Genomic DNA, 25,327 nt, shown 5'->3' with positions numbered 1-25,327 from the left:
TACTACAAAAAACACTCATTCACCTACTAAGCACCCTTTAAACCTTCCCTTTTTTCCCTCTGTCTACCCTACATTTTCCTCTTTTTCCTCTATACCACCACCACCACCACCCCTTACACTTCCTCTCTCTCTCCTCCATACACCACCACCACCACCACCACCACAAACACCTCTTCTGTATCCCCATCTCTCCTCTATACTGAGTGGTATGTACAAGTTAGCCATAAGGAAGGAATACTACTATTACTACTATCATTAAATAAGAGAAGAACCAGGAATAATAATGTGCTTCAGAAGTGTATCTAGTATTAAGTAGTGAATTTATGCAAGAGTTTTAGCCCGCCTCTCATTGCAAACAAAGCTGCATTAGGTTAGTGAACAGAGTACCGCATTAGATAGTATAGCATAGGTGTGTGCGTGCGTGTGTGTGTGTGTGTGTGTGTGTATGTGTGTATGTGAGCGTCTGTTTAGTCACAAGATTGAAAAAAATGTATAAAAAAAAAAACTCAAATTTCTGTGTGTTCAATTTTTCCGACACACGATTTTCCTGCAAGATGTGATGTTCAATGATTTGCCTTGTTGTGCACTCCAAGCTTCCATGTGCGCTGTGGTGTGGCCCTGTGGTGGTGTGGTGACTGGGCGGGGCTATGGTGGTGCTGGAGCGGTGCTGTGGCAGGGCTGTGGGGCTGAGGGATATAAACTTTTTCTTCATTCACTCCATTTGTACATTGTCGTAGATGGAATGACTATAATTTTTACTGAGAGGAGCTGTGGTGGGGGTGTGATGGTGGCTGTGGTGGGGCTGTGATGGTGGCTGTGATGGGGCTGTGGTAGGGCTGGCTGTTGTACTGTGGGACTGATGGATGTAAACTTTTTCTTTCATTCACTCCACTCCAAAAAAAGACCCCAGTAAACCCCACCAGCCCCAAGGAGCCCCTCACAAGCCCCCAGTAATCCCTAGTAGCCCCCAAAAATCCCTTAATATGCCCCCAAAAACACTTAATAGCCCAAAAAAGCCTTTCGTAGCCCCAAAAAGCCCTCAGTAGCCCTCTGAAAACAGTAGCCCCCAAAATGCCCCCAATAATCCCCACCAGCCCCAAATAGCCACCCAAAAGCCCCCAGTAGCCCCAAAAAGCCCTCAGTAAACTCAAAAAAGCCTTTAGGAGCTCTCAAAAAGTCCCAATAGCCCCCTTTAAAGTCTAAGTGGCCTCCAAAAGTCCCTACCAGCCATCTCCCACAAAAAGCAGCCCCCAAAGCCCTCTAGCTCTCCCAAAAGCCTCAATTAGTCCCCAGAAAGTCAAAGTAGTCCCCCAAATAACCCCAGGAGACCCCTAAAAACCCTTAGATATCCACAAAAACCTCAAGTAGCCCTCGTAAAGCCCCAAAAGCACTCAGTAGTCCCCCAAAAAGCCCCCAAAGAGCCCCCTGCCTATTCCTCCCCTACCCCAGGCCACACCCAAACGCTTGAGGTCACAAAGAAAAGTTCTGTGCCTATTAAGAATTGTTTATGCCGTCCAAAGCTCCGATAAAGTCCAAAGTTCTATTTGAAATGCATTGCTGCTTGCCGTTACCTGAGAAGCTTAGTACAGTTTTAGTATAGGATGGTTACCTGACCCTCTGCTGTAGCTAAAGTGAAGAGGGGGTGTCAGCTCATGGGCCTGTATTCTGAAATGCTTTGCTCTCTCTCTCTCTCTCTCTCTCTCTCTCTCTCTCTCTCTCTCTCTCTCTCTCTCTCTCTCTCTCTCTCTCTCTCTCTCTCTCTCTCTCTCTCTCTCTCTCTCTCTCTCTCTCTCTGTCACTGTTTTCCAAAGGCTCCAGTTGAATATACTTGTGTTTTTAATCTCTTCAGTATCGTGAAGTGTTTTCTTATTCATTCTGGTTATTATTTGGTGATTTTATACAGCTTCAGAAACTTATGTGGGATTGAAATAGTGTAGACTGTGGCCATTAACCTTCTGACCTCCATAGACCCTTCCTAATGTCAATAAAATGGTGTCTTAAAATGACCCAAAAACACACCAAAGTGTCTTAAAATGCCCTAAAAACATGCCAAAGTGTCTTAAAATGCCCTAAAAACATGCCAAACTGTCTTAATCTTTTCAGTACTGGAACACATTTCTACCTTGAGTTTGGTGTACCATTAGACCATTTTATTGACATTAGCAAGGGTCTATGGAGGTCAGAAGATTAATGGCCACAGTCTTCACTATTTTAATCCCCCAAATGATTTCCTGAAGCCGTATAAAATCACCAAACAGTCACCAGAATGAACATGGAAACGTGCCATGGTACTGAAGGGGTTAAGAGTATTTTAATGGTTCTGGTGATAGATTGGCAAGATTTCTAGTTTATTAAAAGGAGAAATTGTCTTGAAAACCTAGCTAGTTGTCTCTGTGGCCTTGGAAAACTGTCATGGTGAGAGGGGAAGGCGTTTCAGAGTATGGGCAAATGTCTTGTAGTCGTGTGGTGTTTGTGGTGTTGGTGGTGTTTGCATTCAATGGTCTCTTAAGCTGTCAGGTGTCTCAAGGTGTTATTGGTGTTGCTAAGGGTTATTCAAGGGTGTTATTGGTGTTGCTAATGGTTACTGTCACTTATGTTATGCTTTGTTACCTGCTATATTACCTAGTCTAGTGTTTTCAAGTGTTACTTTGATACTCTGTTCGATTACTAGTACAAAATCGGTTACTAGTACAAAATTCTTAAGGGCTATTTGTGATGTTAAGGATATAAAACAAAAAGAAAATGAAAATAACAAATTATCATATTTTCAGAGGGATATTTTACTTGTTTCCAGTGACAGTTTAAAAGTCTAACACAATTTTCACTCGTTTATCTGTCAAAACACACCTTGAGACTCTGGACTGATTTGTGAAGCCATTTGAAAGTTGAAAGTTGAGAGCAGCATTATTGAAAGCTAGTGATGTTGAAGTACAGTTTGAGAAGCATTAGCAACACAACACAACACAACATAACCCAGAGAGGCACAGTTGCAGTTAAAGGGGTGATCCGTCCCTCAAACACAAGAGAACACAGGAGAAGAAACACAAATTCTCTCTCTCGCACACAGGAAAAAAAAGAACACAAATTTTTGTCTCGCGCTGAATGATCGCCGTTATTTTCATTACAAGAGCCTGTTTTTTTTTTTAATTGTTAGCGTGCCGAGTCTGGCGTTTTTATAATTTTGTATGTTTTTTTTTGTAAATAGGACTTGGTGGTAGGCATGTACTGTGGCAGGTGTGCACTGTGGCAGGCATGTGGCGAGATTGCGATGGGCCCAAAAGGTTTGGGAGGATGTGTGTGGAGGAGAGCTGGCAATATGTGGAGAGCAGGTGTGTGTGTGTGTGTGTGTGTGTGTGTGTGTGTGTGTGTGTGTGTGTGTGTGAGGATGGAAAGCATGTGGTATAGGGGTGTGGATTTGAGTGTGGGTGAAGTAGTAGGCAGGAAGAAGTTAGGAGGAGGATGAGAAGGAGAAAGAGAAGGAGGAAAAGGAGGAGGAATACCCATCCATCCCCTCTCCACCCCTGCCTGTTGAGAATGGTGAGAGAGCAGTGTGTGGTGACAAGACAGTGTTGAGCCACAGTTTGGGGCATTTGCCTGGTGAACATTAGTGAAGTATCTGTAACAATACTCTGTATATTAGTACAAGAACAAAGAAAAAAAAAAACAGTCTTTACAGTCCCAGCAGTGTGTGTGTGTGTGTGTGTGTGTGTGTGTGTGTGTGTGTTGGTGAGTCTATTGCTGCAGTGTTACTGTGTTATTGTGTTGTGTTACTCAATTGACCAGTGTTGAGTTGGGGATTCTGTCACGTTTACTCTGAAGTGGAGAGAAAGTGCGTGGAGTGAGAGCAGAAGGCAAGCGTGTGGCCGCTACTGCTGCCACGACACTGACCAAGCTGTGGTGTGTTTATGAGGAAGGACAGACAAACCAGCAACAGCAGTAACAGCAGCAGGAGGAGGAGGAGCTGTGCAGGTGTGTGTGTGTGTGTGTGTGTGTGTGTGTGTGTGTGTGTGTGTGTGTGTGTGTGTGTGTGTGTGTGTGTGTGTGTGTGTGTGTGGTACTGTAATTGGCACAAACTGATAGTTATGATGATTTCTGTGAGAGTGAGCCTGCCGCAGTGGTGAAGCTGTGGTGGTTGTCTGTACGTACGTAGGTGTAAGGAAGTTTTATAATAGTGTCTGTTTTAGTGTAGTGTGTATCAGTGTGTGTGTTGAGAGCGGTGGTGTCGCTGTCTGTGTGGAGGCCAGGCGGGAAGCACTGCTGTGTCTTGTTTTGTTAAGTTGAAGTGATTGGCAGGTTGATCTTGACATTGACTTGCACACCATTCGTTGCCATTGCCATTGCCATTGCCGCCCCTCACAGTCAGACGTGTGCAGCAGCAACAGCAGCACCAGTGACAACAGCAGATTGCCCCACCCACACTCACCTGTCAAGTATTAGTCTTTCCCCGCAGACCAGTGCACCAAACACTCACCCGGCCAGCCACTCAGCCGTCAGCCGGCCTAACGTGTGCCATAGCCAGCCAGCCAGCCTGCACTTGCCATGTGTCACCACCCCCAGCGCTGTGGTGCCTCCCTCCTGCCACATGTCCAGCCTTGTGCCGCCAAACAACACCACAAATCAGACTCTGCGGGGCGGCCAAGCAGGATGAGGCTCAGTGAGGCAGGGTAGTGTGTGGAAGCCTCGCCCCACCACACAACTGCCAGGCTTCCTCCACCAGTGTGTGTTTGTGTGTGAGGCAGCAGCAGCAGCAGCAGCAGCAGGGGCTGATGTGTGGTGGGCTGGGGTGTGGCGTGGAGTGTGGCGAGGTGTGGCGCAGTGAACTACTTAGTTGGAGTGTGGCGGTGGAGTTGTGGTGGTGGTTGTGTGTTAAGGCACCAGTGGTCACTGTGGCTGGGCTGCTGTACAATGGACAATTATTACTGCTAGTGCAAGTTACTCTTAGAAATAAGTTGCTATTGGTTTTACTTATATTTATTGATAAAGTCTGTAGTCGGCCGCCGCGCCAGGCACCACCACGCACGGAACAGCCCCCCCACCCCCCACCTGCTGGCAGTCTGGATCACTGTGCTGCCCTATGGGGACTGTCCATGGCTTGCTGCCCTGGGCCACACAGCCACCCAGCCACCATGCCATGCCCCGTGTCGCTGCCTGGGTGGTGGCCAGGCTGTGTGGTGTGTTGGGGCTCTACCAACAGACACAAGTTTGTGGAACAGATGTGGCGGTGTGGTGGTGTGGTGGCCGCCGCGACACTCACCAACCACTGCAATGTTTTGTTAAACTGCTCAGTGAAGAGTTTTGTAGTGAGGGTGGCAGCGGCGGCAGCGGCAGCCTGATGGTGGTAGTGGTGGTGGTGGTGGGCAGGAGAGCCTGGCTCCTGGGGCGGTGCCACCTACGTGTGCAATAACTTGCCATAACATTGAATCCTGCACCAACTGACCACTTAATGGTTGACATTTTATATATATTTTTTTCATTTATTGCAGTTGTAATGTGTTTGATGTAACTGTAGTGCGATAAATCATGTTTCTAAGCTGCCTTGTTTGTCAATCCTGTTAGTGTTAGCACCACACTACTACAATGCTCTGTTCTTGTTCAGTCTTAGGTCAGAGCAGAGGTGGTGGTAGCCTTCACTGCAAGGCTCCCCTGGTGCAGGGTGAGGTCCATTTAAGGACATTGGCACTGCAGGCTGAGTGCTGTGAGAGTGGAGAGTGTGTTGACACCAGAAGCAGTGCCACCCACTGTCACCCTGCCTGGTGAGGGAGGGCTGAGCAGCAGTGTGCACTGCAGTGGGTGTGGAGAGGAGGAGGAGAAGAGTCTGCACAGGTGTCATGTAGAGGGTGGGAGGAGGTGGACACAATGAGCTGACCTTCGGGTACAAGGAACAAGGTATAGTGTGTGTGCTTGGTGAGTGTTTGTTTTTAGTTCTTGTGTGTATCTTATTTCTAATCTTAATCAATGGACAACAGTTTGTTTTATATTTTAAAGTTCAATCTTGTTCAATTTGAGTTTTATCCTTAGAATTTGTTTTCTGACTGTAAATCTGAAAACATGTTTATTCAACTATCTATCTATCTATCAATCTATCAGTGTGGCAGGAACAGGAGGAAGGTCCATTACAACACAACCAACACCACCAAATCATTGCAGGAAATTAAAACTCGGCATAAATTGATATAAAGTATTTAGTATTTACTCAACATGGTTATAACACAGCTGGGGTCACCATACAGCGTGCCTGGCATGAGGGAACAACCACCACACCCAGCCAGGCACTGTATAGATGGACAAACACACAGACAGACAGGCAAACAACACACACACACACACACTCACACATAACACCCAAAACTAACAAAAAACTATAATTCTCGGCACTAACAACTATACACCCCTACAACACCCTACAACACCTCCACAACACCCTCTAGTCTAGTCTATGTTATATTTCAGCCCTCATGCATCTTTCCTGTACATTGGTTGCCACATTACACTTAAAATGTCAATCACTCACTGACTCAATAACTCTTCTTTATATAACCCACAACAATTAGACACTGTCATGTTTTCACCTCATGTGTATATCCTGTACATTATTAAGCTAACTCTAATATTCTCTCTCTCTCTCTCTCTCTCTCTCTCTCTCTCTCTCTCTCTCTCTCTCTCTCTCTCTCTCTCTCTCTCTTCTATATATTCATTTCTTTCTTTCACAGGTATTGCATCAGCTATTAACTTTGCCTATCTGAAAACCTTTGTGCGATTAGAAAGCTAACTCTCTCTCTCTCTCTCTCTCTCTCTCTCTCTCTCTCTCTCTCTCTCTCTCTCACTTATCTTCTGTTAATTCTTCTCTCCTTTCCTCACACATTTTCTATTTTCTATTTCTCTCCTTACATGTTCTCTCTCTCTCTCTCTCTCTCTCTCTCTCTTTAAATGCTCTCTTCAAATTTTCTGGTCCACAAATACTAAGATTAAAAGTGTGTGTGTGTGTGTGTGTGTGTGTGTGTGTGTGTGTGTGTGTGTGTGTGTGTGTGTCTAGAGGTTGGCTTTCATAAGAGGTCTGAGGTATTTGTCGTAACCGTCTGGCACGTCTTTCTGGTTTAAGGGGCTTTTCTTGGCTTCCTCAAACAGCCTGTGGGAGATTTGAACAAGTTAGTTTTTGTATATCTTTTTATTTTTTTAACTCTCTCTCTCTCTCTCTCTCTCTCTCTCTCTCTCTCTCTCTCTCTCTCTTCGTTTTCTCTTCTTTTTCATATCTATCTTTTATTTCATTCGTTTGGTTTTCTCTGTCTCTTTTTGTCTCTATTTTCATCTTTTCTTCTTCTCTCTCTCTCTCTCTCTCTCTCTCTCTCTCTCTCTCTCTCTCTCTCTCTCTCTCTCTCTCTCTCTCTCTCTATTTTTCTACCACACACCCTCACCCTCCCTTCACCCCATAATCCCCTCCCATCACCCCTTCCACCCTGTCATCCTATTCCATCACCCCCTCCACCACCCCTTCCACTACTCTTCCTCCTGTCGCCTTTATCTCTCCACCCCTACATCTGTCACCCTCTCACCTCTTCCACCACCTTCTCACTCTCACTTTCTCCCTCTCTAAGTGTCCCTACATGTTTCTCTCCACAATTCTCTCCATCCTAAACATTTTTCTATCTAAATCCACCATCTCTTCTTCCATCCCTCCACTTCACTCTCTTACTTTTCTCTCCATCTCTCCCTCTCCTTTTCTCCATCTCTAAGTGTCCCTACATGTTTCTCTCCACAATTCTCTCCATCGTAAACATTTTTTCGTCCAAATCTATCACTTCACCTCTTCCACCCCTCCACCTCTCCACCACCCCCTCCCTCCACCCACCTCTCATAGACATTGCCGTCCCAGCAGCCCAGAGTGGAGTCCAGAATGCGGTCGTGGATGTCAAAGAGTCCACCAGAGACACAGCATCAGGGCGGAGGGCAGCCAGGAGGTCAGCCAGTTCCTCTTCTAGTCCGGCAAGGTCAGCGGAGGTCAGGGCGCCACTCTAAGGGTGAAAAGGTCAGGTCAAGTTAGGTTAGGTAGATAATTTGGTGTAGTGAGAGAAATAGATAGACAGATAGATAGATTGATAAAAAGTTGATACGTTGATAGGAAAACGGAAAAATAATAGAAAACAACACAAAAACAAATTGAACATGCAAAAATAAGGGAGAAAAACAGGAAAATCAAATTAATAAACTGAGAAAGCCAAAAAAAAAGGAAAAAAAATCAGGAAAATCATAGAAAAACATGAGAAAAAAAAAGAAAAGGAAAAGAAAAAGGAAAAAAACAAGGAAACAATATTAACAAACTGAAAATGCAAAAAAAAAAAAAAAAAAAAAAATGAGAAAAAGAAACAAAAAACAAACACGAAAATAAAACACCAACAAAAACAAGAACAAACACAAGACAAGAAGCAAAACTGCAAAAAAAAAAAAAGGAAAAAATCAGGAAAATAATAGAAAAACATGAGAAACAAAAACATCAAAAGATAAAAAAAAAAAAAACATAAGGAAACAAAATTAACAAACAAAAAAAAAAAATAAAAAAAAAAAAATAAAATAAAATAAAACACCAACAAAAACAAGAACAAACAAGCAAAACAAGAGAAACTGAAGCACAAAACAACATTCTCCACATTTCCACTTACCCTGAGAAAGTCGCCCTGATTCCCGATGATGTGGAAGACCAGGTAGAGTCGACACAGCCTCATCAGCACTCCACGGGTCTCCACACTCACCTCCGCCTGCTCCACCCCTCGCAGAAACTCCTCGCAGGTGAAGTAACGGATGTGCACCTGTGGATAACAAGCACAGGTGGATTTTCGGTGGATAGGTGGAAGAAAGTGGATGAATAAGGTGGATTTGAGAGGATAGGTGGAAGAAAATGGAAATTAAAAACACCATTTCAAAATCGTCAAACTTTAAACCCAAACAGGTAACAAAAATGAAAAGAGAGAGAGAGAGAGAGAGAGAGAGAGAGAGAGAGAGAGAGAGAGAGAGAGAGAAAGAAAAAGAGAAAAGAAAGAGAGAAAGAGAGAGAGAAGAGAGAGAGAGAGAGAAAGCAAAAAAAGAGAGAGAGAGAGAGAGAGAGAGAGAGAGAGAGAGATACACACCTGTGCACACCTGGCCAGCTGAACAGAGCAAGCATTCCAGGCCAGCTCAAACATCTTCCCAGCGTCACAGTGGCCCTGGAGTCGCGTCGCTGCCTCCTCCACCAAATGAGACACAGCCACTCGGAACGCCTCCACCAGCGCTGTGTGGAAGGAAAAAAGGCTGTGTGGAGCAGACTTAGTGGATAGATGGATAGATAGGTAGATAGATTGATAGATAGAGAGAGAGAGAGAGAGAGAGAGAGAGAGAGAGAGAGAGAGAGAGAGAAGAAATTAAGAGACAAGAGAGAGAGAGAGAGAGAGAGAGAGAGAGAGAGAGAGAGAGAGAGAGAGAGAGAGAGAGAGAGAGAGAGAGAGAGAGAGAGAGAGAGAGAGAGAGAAAACAGAGATAAATAGATAAAATACATACATAATTTACAAACACACACACACACACACACACACACACACACACACACCAGCATTGGAGAGGGCCTGAGGTGGAGTGTGTGTGGAGGCAGGACGTGGACTGAGGTATGACACAGAATGCCTCAGAGTTTGTCCCTGTCTTGCCTCTCGGAATGACTTGATGAGGTACCTGTGGAGAGAGAGAGAGAGAGAGAGAGAGAGAGAGAGAGAGAGAGAGAGAGAGAGAGAGAGAGAGAGAATTATCAGATTTATTGAGGTAAAGAAAGAGATTAAGTATTATGAGTGTGAGAGTACACACACCAACACACACATCAACACCACCAATAGCCAGATCTTTCACTTAAACACACCTAAACACCATCAAACACACACACACACACACACACACACACACACACACACACACACACACACACACACACATGCAGACACACTACAACACCACACACCACAACACCACAAAGATGGAAAAAGAAAAGGAAGGGCAAGAGGAGAAAAGAAAAAGAAAAGAGGAAGAAGAAAGAAGAGAGAAAAAGGAATATAATTCTCTCAACACCACATGCAACACCATGTAAACACCACCACCACATCACAAACACCACCACAACACCACAAACACCACCACAACACTATATTAACCACCAACACCTAAACACTACCATAACACCAAACAAACACCACCACAAACACCACCACACCACCACACACACACACACACACACACACACACACACACACACATACAACACCACATGCACCACCATGACCCAAACACCAGAAACACCACACCACAACCACAAACACCACACAACACCACACCTTGCCACCTGAAGCCACATGACGGTGTTCTCGCCCTCATAGGTGATGGCGGCAGTGGTGGTGGTGTAGATGCGAGGGAGGTTTGACGAGGCCAGATATCCGTGACCACCACATGAAAGTCGGCAAGTGTCAACACCGCTTGCTGCGTCAGATGAACTTAAAGCCTTGAGACCGCAAGAGAGGGCGTGGAGCTGAGAGAGAGAGAGAGAGAGAGAGAGAGAGAGAGAGAGAGAGAGTTTTGTACTGTTTTTTTTTGGTGTTTATATGCTTCCTAATTCAATATCATATCTTTTTGTCCTCCTCCTCCTCCTCCTCCTCCTCCTCCTCCTCCTTCTCATTTTCCTTTCTAAAACATCCTCCTCCTCCTCCTCCATCACCACCATCACCTCCTTCTCCTCCTCTTCCTTATCTCGCCCTCTTCCTCCTCCCCCTCCTCATCCTCCTCCTCCTTATCTCTTTCTCTTGCTCCTCCTCCTCCTCCTCATTTTCCCTTCTAAAACTCTCCTCCTCCTCCATCACCACCATCACCTCCTTCTCCTCCTCCTCCTTATCTCGTCCTCTTCCTCCTCCCCTTCCTCATCCTCCTCCTCCTTATCTCCTCCTCTTGCTCCTCCTCCTCCTCATTTTCCCTTCTAAAACTCTCCTCCTCCTCCTCCTCCTCCTCCTCCTCCTGCTCCTCCCCCTCACCTCCGGCAGCAGGTCCAGGTTCCCTTGGTGAATACTGCCAGTGACGTCGTTGTAGGTCTGCCACACACTCTGGGCGGCAAAGTGGATCCCGAACACTGTGGCGATGAGAGGCAGTAACTTGTGTTGTTGTGTCTGGTACTCCAAGATCTGTGGCTCGGGCTGTCTGGGGTTCATTAGGTTAGGTTAGGTTGGGTTAGGTTAGGTTAGCTTAAGTTAATATAAGAATTTTTTTTTCTTTTTCTTTTTCTTTTTTTGTGTGTGTTTTAGAAGATGATGGATAAGAGGAGTTGCGTTTCATTCTCTCTTTCTTTTTCTAACTTAAGCTGTTTGGGGTGTGGTTAGGTCAGATTAGGTTAGGATTTCTACATTATTAACTGGTGAAACACTCTTGGAAACGCTGCTCGTCATCTCTGTGGCCTTGGAAAATAGTCATAGAGAGAAAGAAGAACGACTTTAAGTTTTTATGGTTCTAGAGGCAGAGTGACAAAATTTCTGCACTATTAACTGTAGAAAAACTCTTGAAACATCAAACACACACACACACACACACCCTAACAAACCCACCACACCCTAACACACCCAACCACACCTATACCATCCCCTACCCCCTGCCACACCCTCTTACCCTGGCACCAGCTCAGACTGTCGGCGGATGGCAGAGTAGCGAGTGGCAATGGTGACGGCTCGCTGAAGTTGTCTGTAAGTGTCAAAGCAGATGGCCACTCGTACAAACACCATTGTTCCGTACGCCAGCTTGTTACTCGCTGGCTTCACATATGTGCCGTCCTGAGAGAGAGAGAGAGAGAGAGAGAGAGAGAGAGAGAGAGAGAGAGAGAGAGAGAGAGAGAGAGAGAGAGGGAGAGGGAGAGAGAGAGGTGAAGGTTTAGAAAAGGAAAAAGAGGAGAGATTTTAAGGAGAAAGAAGAAAAAAGAAAGAAAATGAGAGAGAGAGAGAGAGAGAGAGAGAGAGAGAGAGAGAGAGAGAGAGAGAGAGAGAGAGAGAGATTATTGAAAAGTCTCCCAGATTTTTCCAGCCTTTTCCAGCCTCTCCCAGCTTTTCCTAGCCTTTCCCACTCTCTCCCAGCTTCTCCCGGTCCCCCAGTCTCTCCCACCCCTCCCAGCTTCTCCTAGTCCCCCCCAGCCTCTCCCAGCTCCTCCCATTCTCTCCCATTTCCCTCTAGACCCTGCCAAACCTTACCATTCCCTTTCCATCCTCTCCCAGCCTTCTCCCATCCCCTCTCCCTCTCCCCTCTAACACCCTACCATTCTCTCCTAGTCTCTTCCCGCCTCTCTCAGTCCCTCCCAGCCACTCCCAGTACTGCCTAGTCTCTCCCAGCCTCTCTCATTCATTTCCAGCCATTCCCAGCCCCTCCGACACCCTCCCAGCTCTCTTCCATCCCTCTCCCAGCCTCCCACTCTGCCTGGTCTCACCTCCAACACCTGTGAGTGCTTCATGAGGAGGTGTGTGCGTGGGATGCGGTGATGGTTGAAGCGAAGGAACCCGTTGTCGTTTGTGTTCATTCCTAGACGAGGGCCGATCTCTCCCAGGGTCACGCCTTGGGGGGGGAAGGGGAGAGAATTACGGTGGGGGGAAGAATTGTGGTTTGTGTGTGTGTGTCTGTCTGTTGCTGTTTCTGTGTCTGTTTCTCTCTCTCTCTCTCTCTCTCTCTCTCTCTCTCTCTCTCTCTCTCATTTCCTGTTTCCTCTTTTCTCTCCTCTTTCTCATTAAAATCTCTCTTCTTTTCCTTCTCTCTAAACCTTCACCTCTCTCTCTCTCTCTCTCTCTCTCTCTCTCTCTCTCTCTCTCTCTCTCATTTCTCTCTTTCTCTCCTCTTTCTCATTTCCTCTCTCTCTCTCTCTCTCTCTCTCTCTCTCTCTCTCTCTCTCTTGACTTGATTTTCTTACTTTTTTCTTGTTTTCCTTTCTATAGTCTCTCTCTCTCTCTCTCTCTCTCTCTCTCTCTCTCTCTCTCTCTCTCACCTGGCAGGGACTGGTGTGTGTCCTCGTCCCTGAGCTGCACAATGAAGGGGTGGGGGCCGTGGCACCTCCCCTCTGTGTACAGCTGCGCCATCACCACTGCATAGTTCGCTGTCTTGCCAACTGGTGGTGGTGGTGGTGGTGGTGGTGGTGGTAGTGGAGAAAAAAATAAAATAAATAAATAAGTAATAATAATAAAAAAATAAATAAAAAAAGGTGATTAATTTGTCTATTTTTGTATTTATTTGTCTATTTCTTATTCATTTATTTATTTATCTATTTTTCAATTTTTTTTACATTTTTCTATTAATTTCTATTTTTTTGGTCTATTTATCTATATCTACTATCTATCTATCTACTTATGTATTTTCTATCTATTTATCTATTTTAATACCAATTTCTCTATTTTTCTAAGGCAATAGTGAGAGAACTAGCAAAGTGTGGATTGAGTTTTGATTACTGGTAACTCAACACCTCCAAACACCACTTCACTCCCCTACAACACACCCAAACACACTCCAAAACACCCTAACACACCCAAACATATCCCAAAATGCCCTAATACACCCCAAACACATCCCAAACACAACCCAAACAAACCATAACACACCCAAACACACCCAAATACATGGCAAAACACCCAAACACACCTTGATCCCCAACATACCCAAACACACCCTAAACACACTTACATCCCAAAACACACCCTAAAACACCCCAAACACACCCTAAAACACCCCAATACACCCAAAACATATCCTAAAACACCTTAAAACACACCTTTTTTTCCCCCACAAACCTAAACACAGCCAAACACACCCCAAAACACCCAAACACACACAAACACAAACACATCAAACAAACACACACCCAAACACACAAACACAAAACAAAACACTAAAAACATTCTAAAACACACAAAACACACTCCAAACACACCTTTCTCCCCGTACAAACACACCTAAACACTAAAACACACCCTAAAACACCCAAAACACCCAAAACACCAAAACACACCTTTCTCCCCACAAAACACACCTAAACACCCAAACACACCCCAGAACATCCCAAAATACCCAAAACACACCCAAACATGCCCAAAACACACCTTTCTCCCCCACAAACACACCTAAACACACCCAAACACACCCTAAACACACCCAAACACACCCTACTCACGTCCGCCCGGCCACCACTTAGTAGCAGTGATGGTGGGTGAGTGGAGGACGAACTCTTGTGTTGCCGGGTCATAAGTGGCGGTTGTCTCCAGGCCCCGTAGAAAGGTGCCATGACCTAGCTCTGTCTGTGGAGGGTGGGGGAGTGGGGAGAGGGAGAGGGAGAGGGAGAGGGAGGGAGGAGGTAGGTAGAGAGAGACAGAAAACAAGGAAAAGTTATTATTATTGTAGAGAGAGAGAGAGAGAGAGAGAGAGACCTAACCCAAACTAAAAACCGTAATTCTTTTATCAAAACACACAAAATCACCCAAAACCACCCAAATCCATTTTAATCCACCAAAAATCCACCTAAAACCTTAATTCTTCCACATAAACCCACAAAAAAAGAACAAAATCCACTCAATACACTAAAAACCACTTTAATCCACCAAAATCCACCAAACTCCACATGGAAACTGCAAATCTTCCACCAAAAACCACATAAAGCACCAAATCTTCCACCAAAACACACCAGACCTTCACATAATGACCAAAACCACCAAAATCCTACAAAAATCACATGAAACACCAAATCTTCAACCAAAATGCATCAAAACTCCACAAAATTACTAAAAACCACCAAAACCACCCAAAAAACACCAAAACCACTCAAAATCCACAAAACACACCACCAAAACCACAAAAAAACATCCAAAACACTAAAATCCACCAAAATCCAGCAAAACATCAAAATCCACACCAAAATCCACCAAAACCACTCAAAATCCATCAAAAACACCTAAAAACACTCAAAAACAAAACACCAAAATCACCAAAACCACCTAAAATCCACCAAAAACACCTAAAACACCAAAAACACCAAAATCCACAAAAAAACACAAACGCCACCAAAACCACCAAAAAAACACCAAAAAAACCCAAAAAACACCAAAAATCCCTCAAAATCCACTTTAATCCACCTACCTGCGCATATGTTCCAATGATCTCGCCACTCCACGCCCTTCCCATCCACTTGCCCTGCTGCTCCACTGTTCCTTGGCCCATTATGGCTGGCATGAACATTACAAAGTGGAGTGCAAGTGGATTACCGTCCTTGGTCAGAGCCACACCCAGGCCAGACCCCATTAAAGTTCTGTTAGATTAGGATAGGGTGTGTTAGGGTGTGTTTGGTGGTGTTGTGGTGGTGTTTAGGGGTGTTTTGTGGTGTGTTTGGGGTGTTTTGGGTGTTTAGGGTGTTTGTGTGTGTGTTGTGGTGTTTAGTGTTTGGTGTTTAATGTGTTTGTGTGTTTGTGTGTTTGTGGTGTTTTGGGTGTGTTTGGGTGTTTGGTGGTGTTTGGTGTGTTTGGTGGTGTTTAGGGTGTTTTGGTGTGTTTGTGGTGTTTGGGGGTGTTTTGTGGTGTTTGGGTGTGTTTTGTGGTGTTTGGGTGTGTTTTGTGGTATTTTGGTGGCATTTTGTGGTGCTTTGGTGGTATTTTGGTGGTCTTTTGGGTGTTTCATTGTGTTTTGGGGTGCTTCGGTAGTTTTGTAGTGTTTTGGTAGTAATTGGTGGTGTTTTGGGGTATTTTGTGATGTTTTGGTAGTGATTTGGTGATGTTTGGTGTTTGTTGGTGTTTCCTGGTGTTTTGAGGTGTATAGTAGTGTTTTGTGGTGTTAACATATACACTTAACAATCATATATAACACACACACACACACACGTGGAACAGTGTGAATGAAGAAGTGGTGTCAGCAACGAGTGTGCATAGTTTTAAAGTAAGATTGGATAAGTGTAGATGTGGAGACGGGGCCACACACACATAAAGCCCAGGCTCTGTACACACACACACACACACACACACACACACACACACACACACACACACACACACACAGTACTGACCTAATCCCATCCATCTGTCCAACCAGCTGCTGTATCTCCTCATCTTCATTAAACTTCCTGATCATGTAACACGCTTTCCGTAACTCATTAGCATACCTGTGGGAAATAAATAAATAAATAAATAAATAAAATAAATAAATAAATAAATAAAAGCATACCTGTGACAAACAAACAGAGTGACACAACGGACAAACAAACGCACAAACTTAGACTCAAAACACACAAAACGCAGATGCAAAGGAAAAAATATATAACAAAAATTCTTTCTTATTTTACATAATGAAAGTCTAAATGGTGTTTGGTGGTGTTTTGGTGGTGTTTGCTGGTGTTTACTGGTGTTTTGGTGGTGTTTTTTATGTTTTTTGTGTTTTGTTGGTGTTTTTTATGTTTTTTGTGTTTTGGTGGTATTTGATGGTGGTTTGGTGGTGTTTTGGTGGTGTTTTGGTGGCATTTTTTGTTTTTTGTGTTTTGGTGGTGTTTTTTGGTGTTTTCTGTGTTTGAATGATGTTTGGTGGTGTTCTGGTGGTGTTTTTTTGTGTTTTGGTGGTGTTTGGTGGTGTTTTTTATGTTTGTGGTGTTTTGATGGTGTTTGGTGGGGTTTTGTTGGTATTTTGGTGTTTGGTGGTGTTTTGGTAGTGTTTTGTTGTGTTTTGGTAGTGTTTTGTAGTGTTTTGTAGTATTTTAGGTGTTTTGGTGGTGTTTTGGTGGTGTTTGGTGGTGTTTTGGTGGTATTTGGTGGTGTTTTGGTGGTGTTTTGGTGTTTTTTGTGTTTTGGTGATGTTTTGTGGTGTTTTGGTGGTGTTTGGTGGGGTTTTTGTGGTGTTTTTGGTGTTTGGTGATGTTATGATGGTGTTTTGGTGTTGGTGGGAAGTGGTGCTTTGGTGGTGTTTAGGTGATTGAAGCTGTTTAGTGGTGTGTAGTGGTGTTTGGTGGTGTGTAAGTGGTGCTTTGGTGGTGTTTAGGTGGTGTTTGATGCTGTTTAGTGGTGTTTGGTGGTGTGTAAGTAGTGCTTTGGTTGTGTTTTGGTGGTGTTTTTTTGTGTTTTGATGCAGTTTAGTGGTGTTCTGGTGGTGTTTGGTGGTGTTTTGGTGTATTTTTATGCTGTTTACTGGTGTGTAGTGGTGTTTAGTGATGTTTTGGTGGTGTTTTAGTGGTGTTTGCTGCTGTTTAGTGGTGTTTGGTGGTGTGTAAGTGATGATTACTTGACCAGCGTTCTGCAGGTGGTTAGCAGCGTACCTCTCCGTGTGGCTCAGGTACTCTGGCCGTGTGGTGTCCAGGAACGCTGGGTCTGATAAAAACACCGACTCTGTTTGGAACGCATGGAAAAAAAAAATAAATAAAATAATAATTATAATAATAATAATAATAATAATAATAATAATAATAATAATAATAAATAAATAAATAGAAAATAAAAAAAAAACAAGGAGGAAAATGAGAGAGAGAGAGAGAGAGAGAGAGAGAGAGAGAGAGAGAGAGAGAGAGAGAGAGAGAGAGAAAGATTAGGTTAGGTTAGTTTTTTTCTATTTCATTCTTTTTTATTTCTATTACTATTACTATTATTATTACTATTATTATTATTATTATTATTACTATTATTATCATTATCATTATTATTATAGTAAATACCTTTTGTTTCTTCATTTTTCTATTTTCTTATTAATTTTAGGTACTCCTTTCTCTCTCTCTCTCTCTCTCTCTCTCTCTCTCTCTCTCTCTCTCTCTCTCTCTCTCTCTCTCTCTCACACACACACACACACACACACACACACACACACACACACACACACACACACACACGGTAGCTCAGTGGTTAGAGCACTGGCTTGACAAGCCAGAGGACCGGGGTTGGATTCCCCGGGCGGGTGTAGATATTTGGGAGTGTCTGCTTTGACGTGTAGGTGGTGTTCACCTAGCAGTGAGTAGGTACGGGATGTAAATCGAGGAGTTGTGACCTTGTTGTCCCGGTGTGTGGTGTGTGCCTGGTCTCAGGCCTAGCCCAAGATCGGAAATAATGAGCTCTGACCTCGTTCCGTAGGGGAACGTCTGGCTGTCTCGTCAGAGACTGCAGCAGATCGAACAGTGAATTACACACACACACACACACACACACACACACACACACACACACACACACACACACACACACACACACACACACACACACACGAGCATAAAGCCCAGGCCCTGTAAAACTACAACTAGGTAAATACACACACACACACACACACACACACACGAATATGCAACAATACAGTGGGCTCCGAACTTAAAGAAACACATAAGGAAACTAGAGAAAGTACAGAGGGCTGCAACGAAAATGGTGCCTGACTTAAGAGATTTGACTTATGAAGACAGACTGAAAAGAATGCAACTTCCGACCCTGGAAAACAGAAGAGAAAGGGGAGACCTGATAGCAATATACAGAGTGATGATTGGCATGGAAAAAATGGATAGGGAAGATCTGTGTATGTGGAATGAAAGAATGTCGAGAGGGCATGGGAAAAAACTAAAAATGGAGAGATGTGAAAAAATATAGCTTTCCTCATAGAAGGGTGGAAGCATGGAATAGTTTAGACGTGGAAGTGGTCAACGCAAGGAATATTCATGATTTTAAGAAAAAGCTGGACATTAATAGATATGGAGACGGGACAACACGAGCATAGCTCTTTTCCCGTATGTTACAATTAGGTAAATACAATTAGGTAAATACACACACACACACACACACACACACACACACACACACACACACACACACACACACACACACACACACACACCGCGTAGTGTAGTGGTTAGCACGCTCGACTCACAATCGAGAGGGCCGGGTTCAAGTCCCGGGGGCGGCAAGGCAAATGGGCAAGCCTCTTAATGTGTAGGGTGTGTTCATCCAGCAGTAAATAGGTACGGGATGTAACTCGAGGGGTTGTGGCCTCGCTGTCCCGGTGTGTGGAGTGTGTTGTGGTGTGTTAATGTGTAGGGTGTGTTCACCCAGCAGTAAATAGGTACGGGATGTAACTCGAGGGGTTGTGGCCTCGCTGTCCCGGTGTGTGGAGTGTGTTGTGGTGTGTTAATGTGTAGGGTTGTGTTCACCCAGCAGTAAATAGGTACGGGATGTAACTCGAGGGGTTGTGGCCTCGCTGTCCCGGTGTGTGGAGTGTGTTGTGGTCTCAATCCTACCTGAAGATCGGTCTATGAGCTCTGAGCTCGCTCCGTAATGGGGAAGACTGGCTGGGTGACCAGCAGGCTACCGAGGTGAATTACACACACACACACACACACACACACACACACACACACACACACACACACACACACACAGCTGGGTATAAGGACAACTTCTGCTCTCTCTCTCTCTCTCTCTCTCTCTCTCTCTCTCTCTCTCTCTCACCAATCTTCCTCCTCTGCATGGTCTTCTCCTCTCCTCCATCGAGAAGGTGTGTTATCTCACTCTGCTTGAAGGAACACCTCTCTCGCTCCGCCCTCAGGTCTGACACACACTGCTCCATGCCTGAGAGAGAGAGAGAGAGAGAGAGAGAGAGAGAGAGAGAGAGAGAGAGAGAGAGAGAGAGAGAGAGAGAGAGAGAGAGATTAACACATTTACTGCTGGAAGAATAATGAAACACAACAAGAGGAGGATGGACATACCACCCCCCCACCACCCCTGGACAAAGACACAAGGGTAGAGAATACAAAAAAAAAAAAAAATAATAATACAAAAAAATATACAGGATACATCACAGGAATACAAGTCAATAAATACACCCAGATACTGCACTCCTTAATGCTCAAACACCCTACACTCTACACGCAAACAGGGTATTCTCTGAGTGTATCCCTGACAGTGGCTGGGTCAGGATGGGCAGGGAGGATGTGGTCTAGGAGGACTTAGCAATGAGAGAACAGGGTCTAGGAGGACTTAGCAATGAGAGAACAGGGTCTAACCTAACCTAACATATAACATAAATAATAGGATAACAAAGGGCCACCAGGGCCCATCTAGGTTATCCTGTATCAGTCGCACAGCGACCTCGTCATCAGTACTTAAAGATACACTTACAAGTACACAATACATTATATACTAATTCTAAATATTTGGCCCATTAACAGGGCTCAGTCCTGCAGCGAAATCCTCTACAATTTGTGGTCCCCATACATGGGGATCATGTCTTGTTTAACTATAGTAAATTTCTTATAAAAACTATCATGCAGTGCTATACATAATTATAAATCTAATAAATTTAAGTGCTTATCTAATCTGTTTTTAAACATTGTCAAACTAGTGCTATTTACAACCCTCTCTGGCAATGCATTCCAGAAGTCTACCACCCTATGACTAAAGAAATATTTTCTTATATCTAACCTGCAGCCTTGCTTTCTAATCTTCCTGCCATGATTTCTAGTCCTACTTCCCTCCTCTAAGGTAAAGAAAGATCTCACATCTATGTAGTTTGTATCTGAGAACATTTTAAATAACTCTATCATATCCCTCTTATACATCTCCTCTCAAATGAAAACATGTTTAATTCCTTTAATCTATCTCTATACTCCAGGCGCTTTAATGCTGGTATCATCCTAGTTGCTCTTCTCTGAACTGCTTCTAACATGTTGATATCCTGCCTATAGTGGGGTGACCAGGCCTGTATGCAATACTCTAAATGGGGCCTAACATAGGAATTATATAAGCTACGCACCACTTCCTTACTTTTATAACTAACATTTCTATTTATAAAACCCAGGATCCTATTTGCCCTATTTATTGCTTCTAAACATTGCTTTGAAAATTTCATAGTCCTGTCTATCACTACTCCTAAAGGAGAAGGTCACTGAGGCTGTACAAGTCCTGTTGAACTTGCCACCTGAACTTAGCAATGAGAGAACATTCCACCACAGCACATAGCACACCACAGTACACAGCAGCACATAGCACACAGCAGCACATAGCACACCACAGCACACAGCATACAGCAACACTTACCAGCACACACCACACATAGCACACCACATCACACAGTACACAGCACACACCAGGAGATGCACTGACTGACTGACTGACTGATTAACTGACTGATTAACTGACTGACTGACTGACTGGCTGACTGACTAACTAACTAACTAACTGACTGACTGACTGACTGACTGACTAACTGACTGACTGACTGACTGACTGACTGACTGACTGACTGACTAACAGACTGACTGACTAACTGACTGATTGACTTCCCCAAACTATTGACATCCTGATCTAAGCGTCCTTGCCAGCCTGCCACTCCCCCTGTGCCAACTAACCTCCACCTGACCACTCATGCTACTCTTAATATGGATCTGTGAGAGAGAGAGAGAGAGAGAGAGAGAGAGAGAGAGAGAGAGAGATACATAGATACATAGATACATAAATAGATAGATAGACAGAGACAGACAGACAGACAGACACCACAATGAAAACCTACACAAATTTATGACAAAATATTTCAAGACACATCAAAAATTATGCCAAGAAAAAAAAGAAAAAAACTTTCCTAAACAGAGGAGGAGGAGGAGGAGGAGGAGGAGGAGGAGGAGGAGGCCTGGGTGTACCTATCTATCTATTTATCTATCTAATGGGCAGTTAAGGGGTCATGATTTATCACTTTGAAGACCTACCTCTAGTTTAGTCTGCCTTGTTTACCTCTTTCTCTTTCTCTCTCTCTCTCTCTCTCTCTCTGTTCCCACGAGCCTAAAATATTATTGAAGTTGTATAATTTTTTTAGCTTTATATAAGTGTCTGGTATTTCTTGTGTCTTTCTATATTAGTTTTGTTATTTTTCATTTATCATCTATTTATTTTCATATCATAGTTTCTATATTATTTTTCCTAATTTTTTTATTATTATTTCTTTTATTTTCGTAACATAGTTTTTTTCAGTTTTATATATGTATTTTTATTTTTCTATATTGTTTTCTTGTATTTCCTTATTTATTAGCTCTTTTATTTCCATATTATAGTTTCAACTGTTTTATATTATTTTTCTGGTTATTTTTGTGGTTTATTTCATTCATGGCATTATTTCAACTTTTCACTTTACTTTATTTTCATCCTTGCTATTATTTGTACTTATCTTAGCATCTTACTTTATTCATGACATTATTTCTACTTTTCACGTTTCATATACATTCTTGCTATTTTTGTTGCTATTTCGTGCTTTATTTAATTTATATGGCATTAATTTCTACTTTTTACATTCTTTTATTTCAGTTTTATATACATCCTTGCTATTTTCGTGGTTATTTTTGTGTTTTATTTCATTTATGGCATTATTTCTGCTTTTTCACATTACCCTTCGTGAACTTTTTATACAGTTGAGACGCTACGAATCCTTTTTCCATCAATTTCTCTTTAAAATCCCCAAATATTAACAAAAAACCTAATATTTGCACAATTAATCCTACTACAAACACCATTTTAACACCACAACACCACATTAGTAGCACAAAGCACACCTGTCAACACCTACACACACCTGCCACACACCTGCACACACCTACACCAAATAATGACAAAATTCAAATACTTACACAATTAACACCATTAGAAACACCATTTTAACGCCACAACACCACATTGGTAACACAAAACACACCTACTACACACCTACCATATACCACAACACACACCACCACACACCACAACACCACACTAGTAACCCAAAATATACCTGTCAACACCTATACACACACCTACCACACCACAACACCTCACCATCACACATCACAACGTACTACACCACAATACCACACCACACACCACCACACACCACACTGTCCACACCACACCACCACACACACACCACACCACACACCACACACCACAACACCACACTATAAAGTAACACCTGCACACACCTGTCAACACCTACACACACCAGTACTCCACTTATACCTGCCTTTGTTAATGAAGAACAATTTTCTAATCCACCTTCCAGTCTCCACCTCCACCTCTCCACTAGTCTTTAACCTTGCCCCCTCGCTCCACTCCTTATCTATCTTATCTCACCTGAAGCGAAAAATGACCCAGTTTTTATCAGTTGTTGGATAATATGTGTTTGTGGGCTACTTAGTGGATAATGTGTGTGTGTGGGTTAACTAAGTGGATGAACAGGATAATGTGTGTGTGTTTGTGAGCTAGTTAGTGGATAATTCAATTAATGTAGTTCTCAGGATCAGTAGCGGGGACAGAACTAGAAATCATGGGTTTAAACTTGAAAATTTCAGGTTTAGGAAAGAAATGGGAAGGAAGTAGTTTTCAGACAGAGTGGTTGATGAGTGGAGCGGTCTCAGTGGTCATGTGGTCAGGGCTGAGTCAATAGGGAGCTTTAAAGAAGGTTAGATAAGTTCATGGATGGGGAAGATAGATGGAACTAGGTAGATTAAGCACACTGGGACTGCCTCGTATAGGTCTGGCGGCCTCTTGCAGCTTCCCTCTTGTCTTATGCTCTTATAATGTGTGTGTTTGTGGACTAGTTAGTGGATAATGTGTGTTTGTGGACTAGGTAGGTGGAAAAAAGGATAATGTGTGAGTTTGTGGTCTAGTTAATGGAGAAAGTGTGTGTCTGTAGCTGAGTTAGGTGAACGTAAAGGCTAATACTAACACACACACACACACACACACACACACACACACACACACCACACGAGCATAAAGCCCAGGCCCTGTAAAACTACAACTAGGTAAATACACACACACGTATATGGGGCAGAATAAATTAAATGGATTAAGTGGACAACGTTTGTGTTTGTATTAGTTCGGTGGATAGTGTGTGTGTGTGTGTGTGTGTTAGCAGCTTACCGTCACCACCCATCCATGCCAGTTTGTTGACATTGGCGTGCTGGTGTGAAGATAGATAGGTAGATAGATAAGCAGGTAATTTGATAGGACGATAGATAGAGAGAGATACAGATGGGTAGATAAGTAAATAGATTCGTAGATATATCGTTTGATAGACAAGAAGATAAATATGCATGATAAAATGTATATATTTCTCTACTTATCAATTTATTCTGGTATACTGTTAAGATAGCACACAAGTAAATTGACTACTAGAGGCGATAGAAATAGAGAAAGAAAGAAATATCATAGTCTGCCTTTCAGCTACCTCGTTTTCTTCTTTTTTTTTTTTTTTTCCGCGGGCGATGCAAACACTCGCTGTAAAACTAAACATAACTTACTACGCCAAATAACCAAAGCTGGACACGATAACGGGAAGAAAGATGTCACAAAAACCAATAAATCGATCTATGAAGGTTGTATAGGTATAGTATCTCATTAATAACAGCAATTAGATAGTTATCACAGACATTTGTACTAGACATGTACTGCCATCATAAACACACTCACGGCTGCAGGCCAAACGGGTGAAGGCGCCATTGGATTGGTGGTGGTGGTGGTGGTGGTGGGTGTGTTTAGTGTTACTACTACTCAGTCTTACCACACACCCACACAGAGCCGTACATACTCCAAAGCACAGTCTGATATACACAAAACACTCACAAACACACTCAAACGCATCCACAACATGCCTGTATATACCCAAACAGTAAACACACACACATACCTAGACACACACACACACACACACACACACACACACACACAAGTGAAGTACGTGTTGCCATGAATTCCCGGCAAATTTGCTGAGCCTCAAGCCTCAAGAGTGAAGAGTGAAGACAATTAAGAACAAGGGTTAACAGTGAACAGTGAACAGTGAACGTGAACTGCCAGCACTGCAAGCCAACAAGTCAGCATTGCCTGCCTTCACCACAACCCTGTTTAAGGTATTGTGTTTGCCATTCACTTATTATTAGGTTTCTTTTACACACAAGAGTGAAAACAGTTCAAATATGGAATAGGCGTAACGAGCAGTGATGGTGGCGTCCCCCGGGCACTGGTCACTCCCCCAGGGCCCCGCCTCACTGCCCCCACTCCCGCCAGCCCGCCACAGCCAGGGGTTCCAATACTTTTTTTCATATATTTCTTAACAATAATATTACGCTTCCATGGTATGTTTTTATGGTTTCTGTAAATGTTTCGTTGGGTTTGAAGTGTGTTCCGCGCCTGTGTTCGGTAAATAAGTGGTCTTTAGTGGTATTTTATGAGGTGAATTTGAGCCTTCTTTACAGTCAAAATTTTCCATTTCCCATTGTGTTTTTTTTTATTCGAGCTATAACTTGGCCTTTATGGTATCAAAGAATTGTCTATCCTCTTTTAAGCGTGAAATAAATCCATTG

The 25,327-nt window shown here is 43.4% G+C and overlaps 1 protein-coding gene and 1 non-coding gene across 2 annotated transcripts; one reads left to right on the top strand and one right to left on the bottom strand.

Annotated features, from left to right (window-relative positions):
- Positions 1–6,164: 6,164 nt before the first annotated feature.
- LOC123513096 (probable peroxisomal acyl-coenzyme A oxidase 1) lies at positions 6,165–21,788 on the bottom strand. The gene is given in 17 exon segments (XM_045269965.1): positions 6,165–7,126; positions 7,847–7,913; positions 7,916–8,009; positions 8,655–8,801; positions 9,120–9,259; positions 9,575–9,693; positions 10,344–10,534; positions 11,031–11,193; positions 11,656–11,816; positions 12,461–12,585; positions 13,010–13,129; positions 14,186–14,309; positions 15,145–15,313; positions 16,061–16,156; positions 17,297–17,366; positions 19,455–19,574; positions 21,707–21,788. Coding segments are annotated over 16 exon segments (2,001 nt in total). The 5' UTR covers positions 19,573–19,574; positions 21,707–21,788; the 3' UTR covers positions 6,165–7,029.
- Trnav-gac lies at positions 17,855–17,930 on the top strand. The gene has a single exon. It is a non-coding gene; the product is annotated as a tRNA-Val (tRNA).
- Positions 21,789–25,327: the final 3,539 nt, after the last annotated feature.

The sequence above is a fragment of the Portunus trituberculatus genome, chromosome 5 (assembly GCF_017591435.1).
Source record: "Portunus trituberculatus isolate SZX2019 chromosome 5, ASM1759143v1, whole genome shotgun sequence".
Lineage (NCBI taxonomy): Eukaryota > Metazoa > Arthropoda > Malacostraca > Decapoda > Portunidae > Portunus > Portunus trituberculatus.
This window is presented reverse-complemented; position numbering and strand designations above follow the sequence as displayed.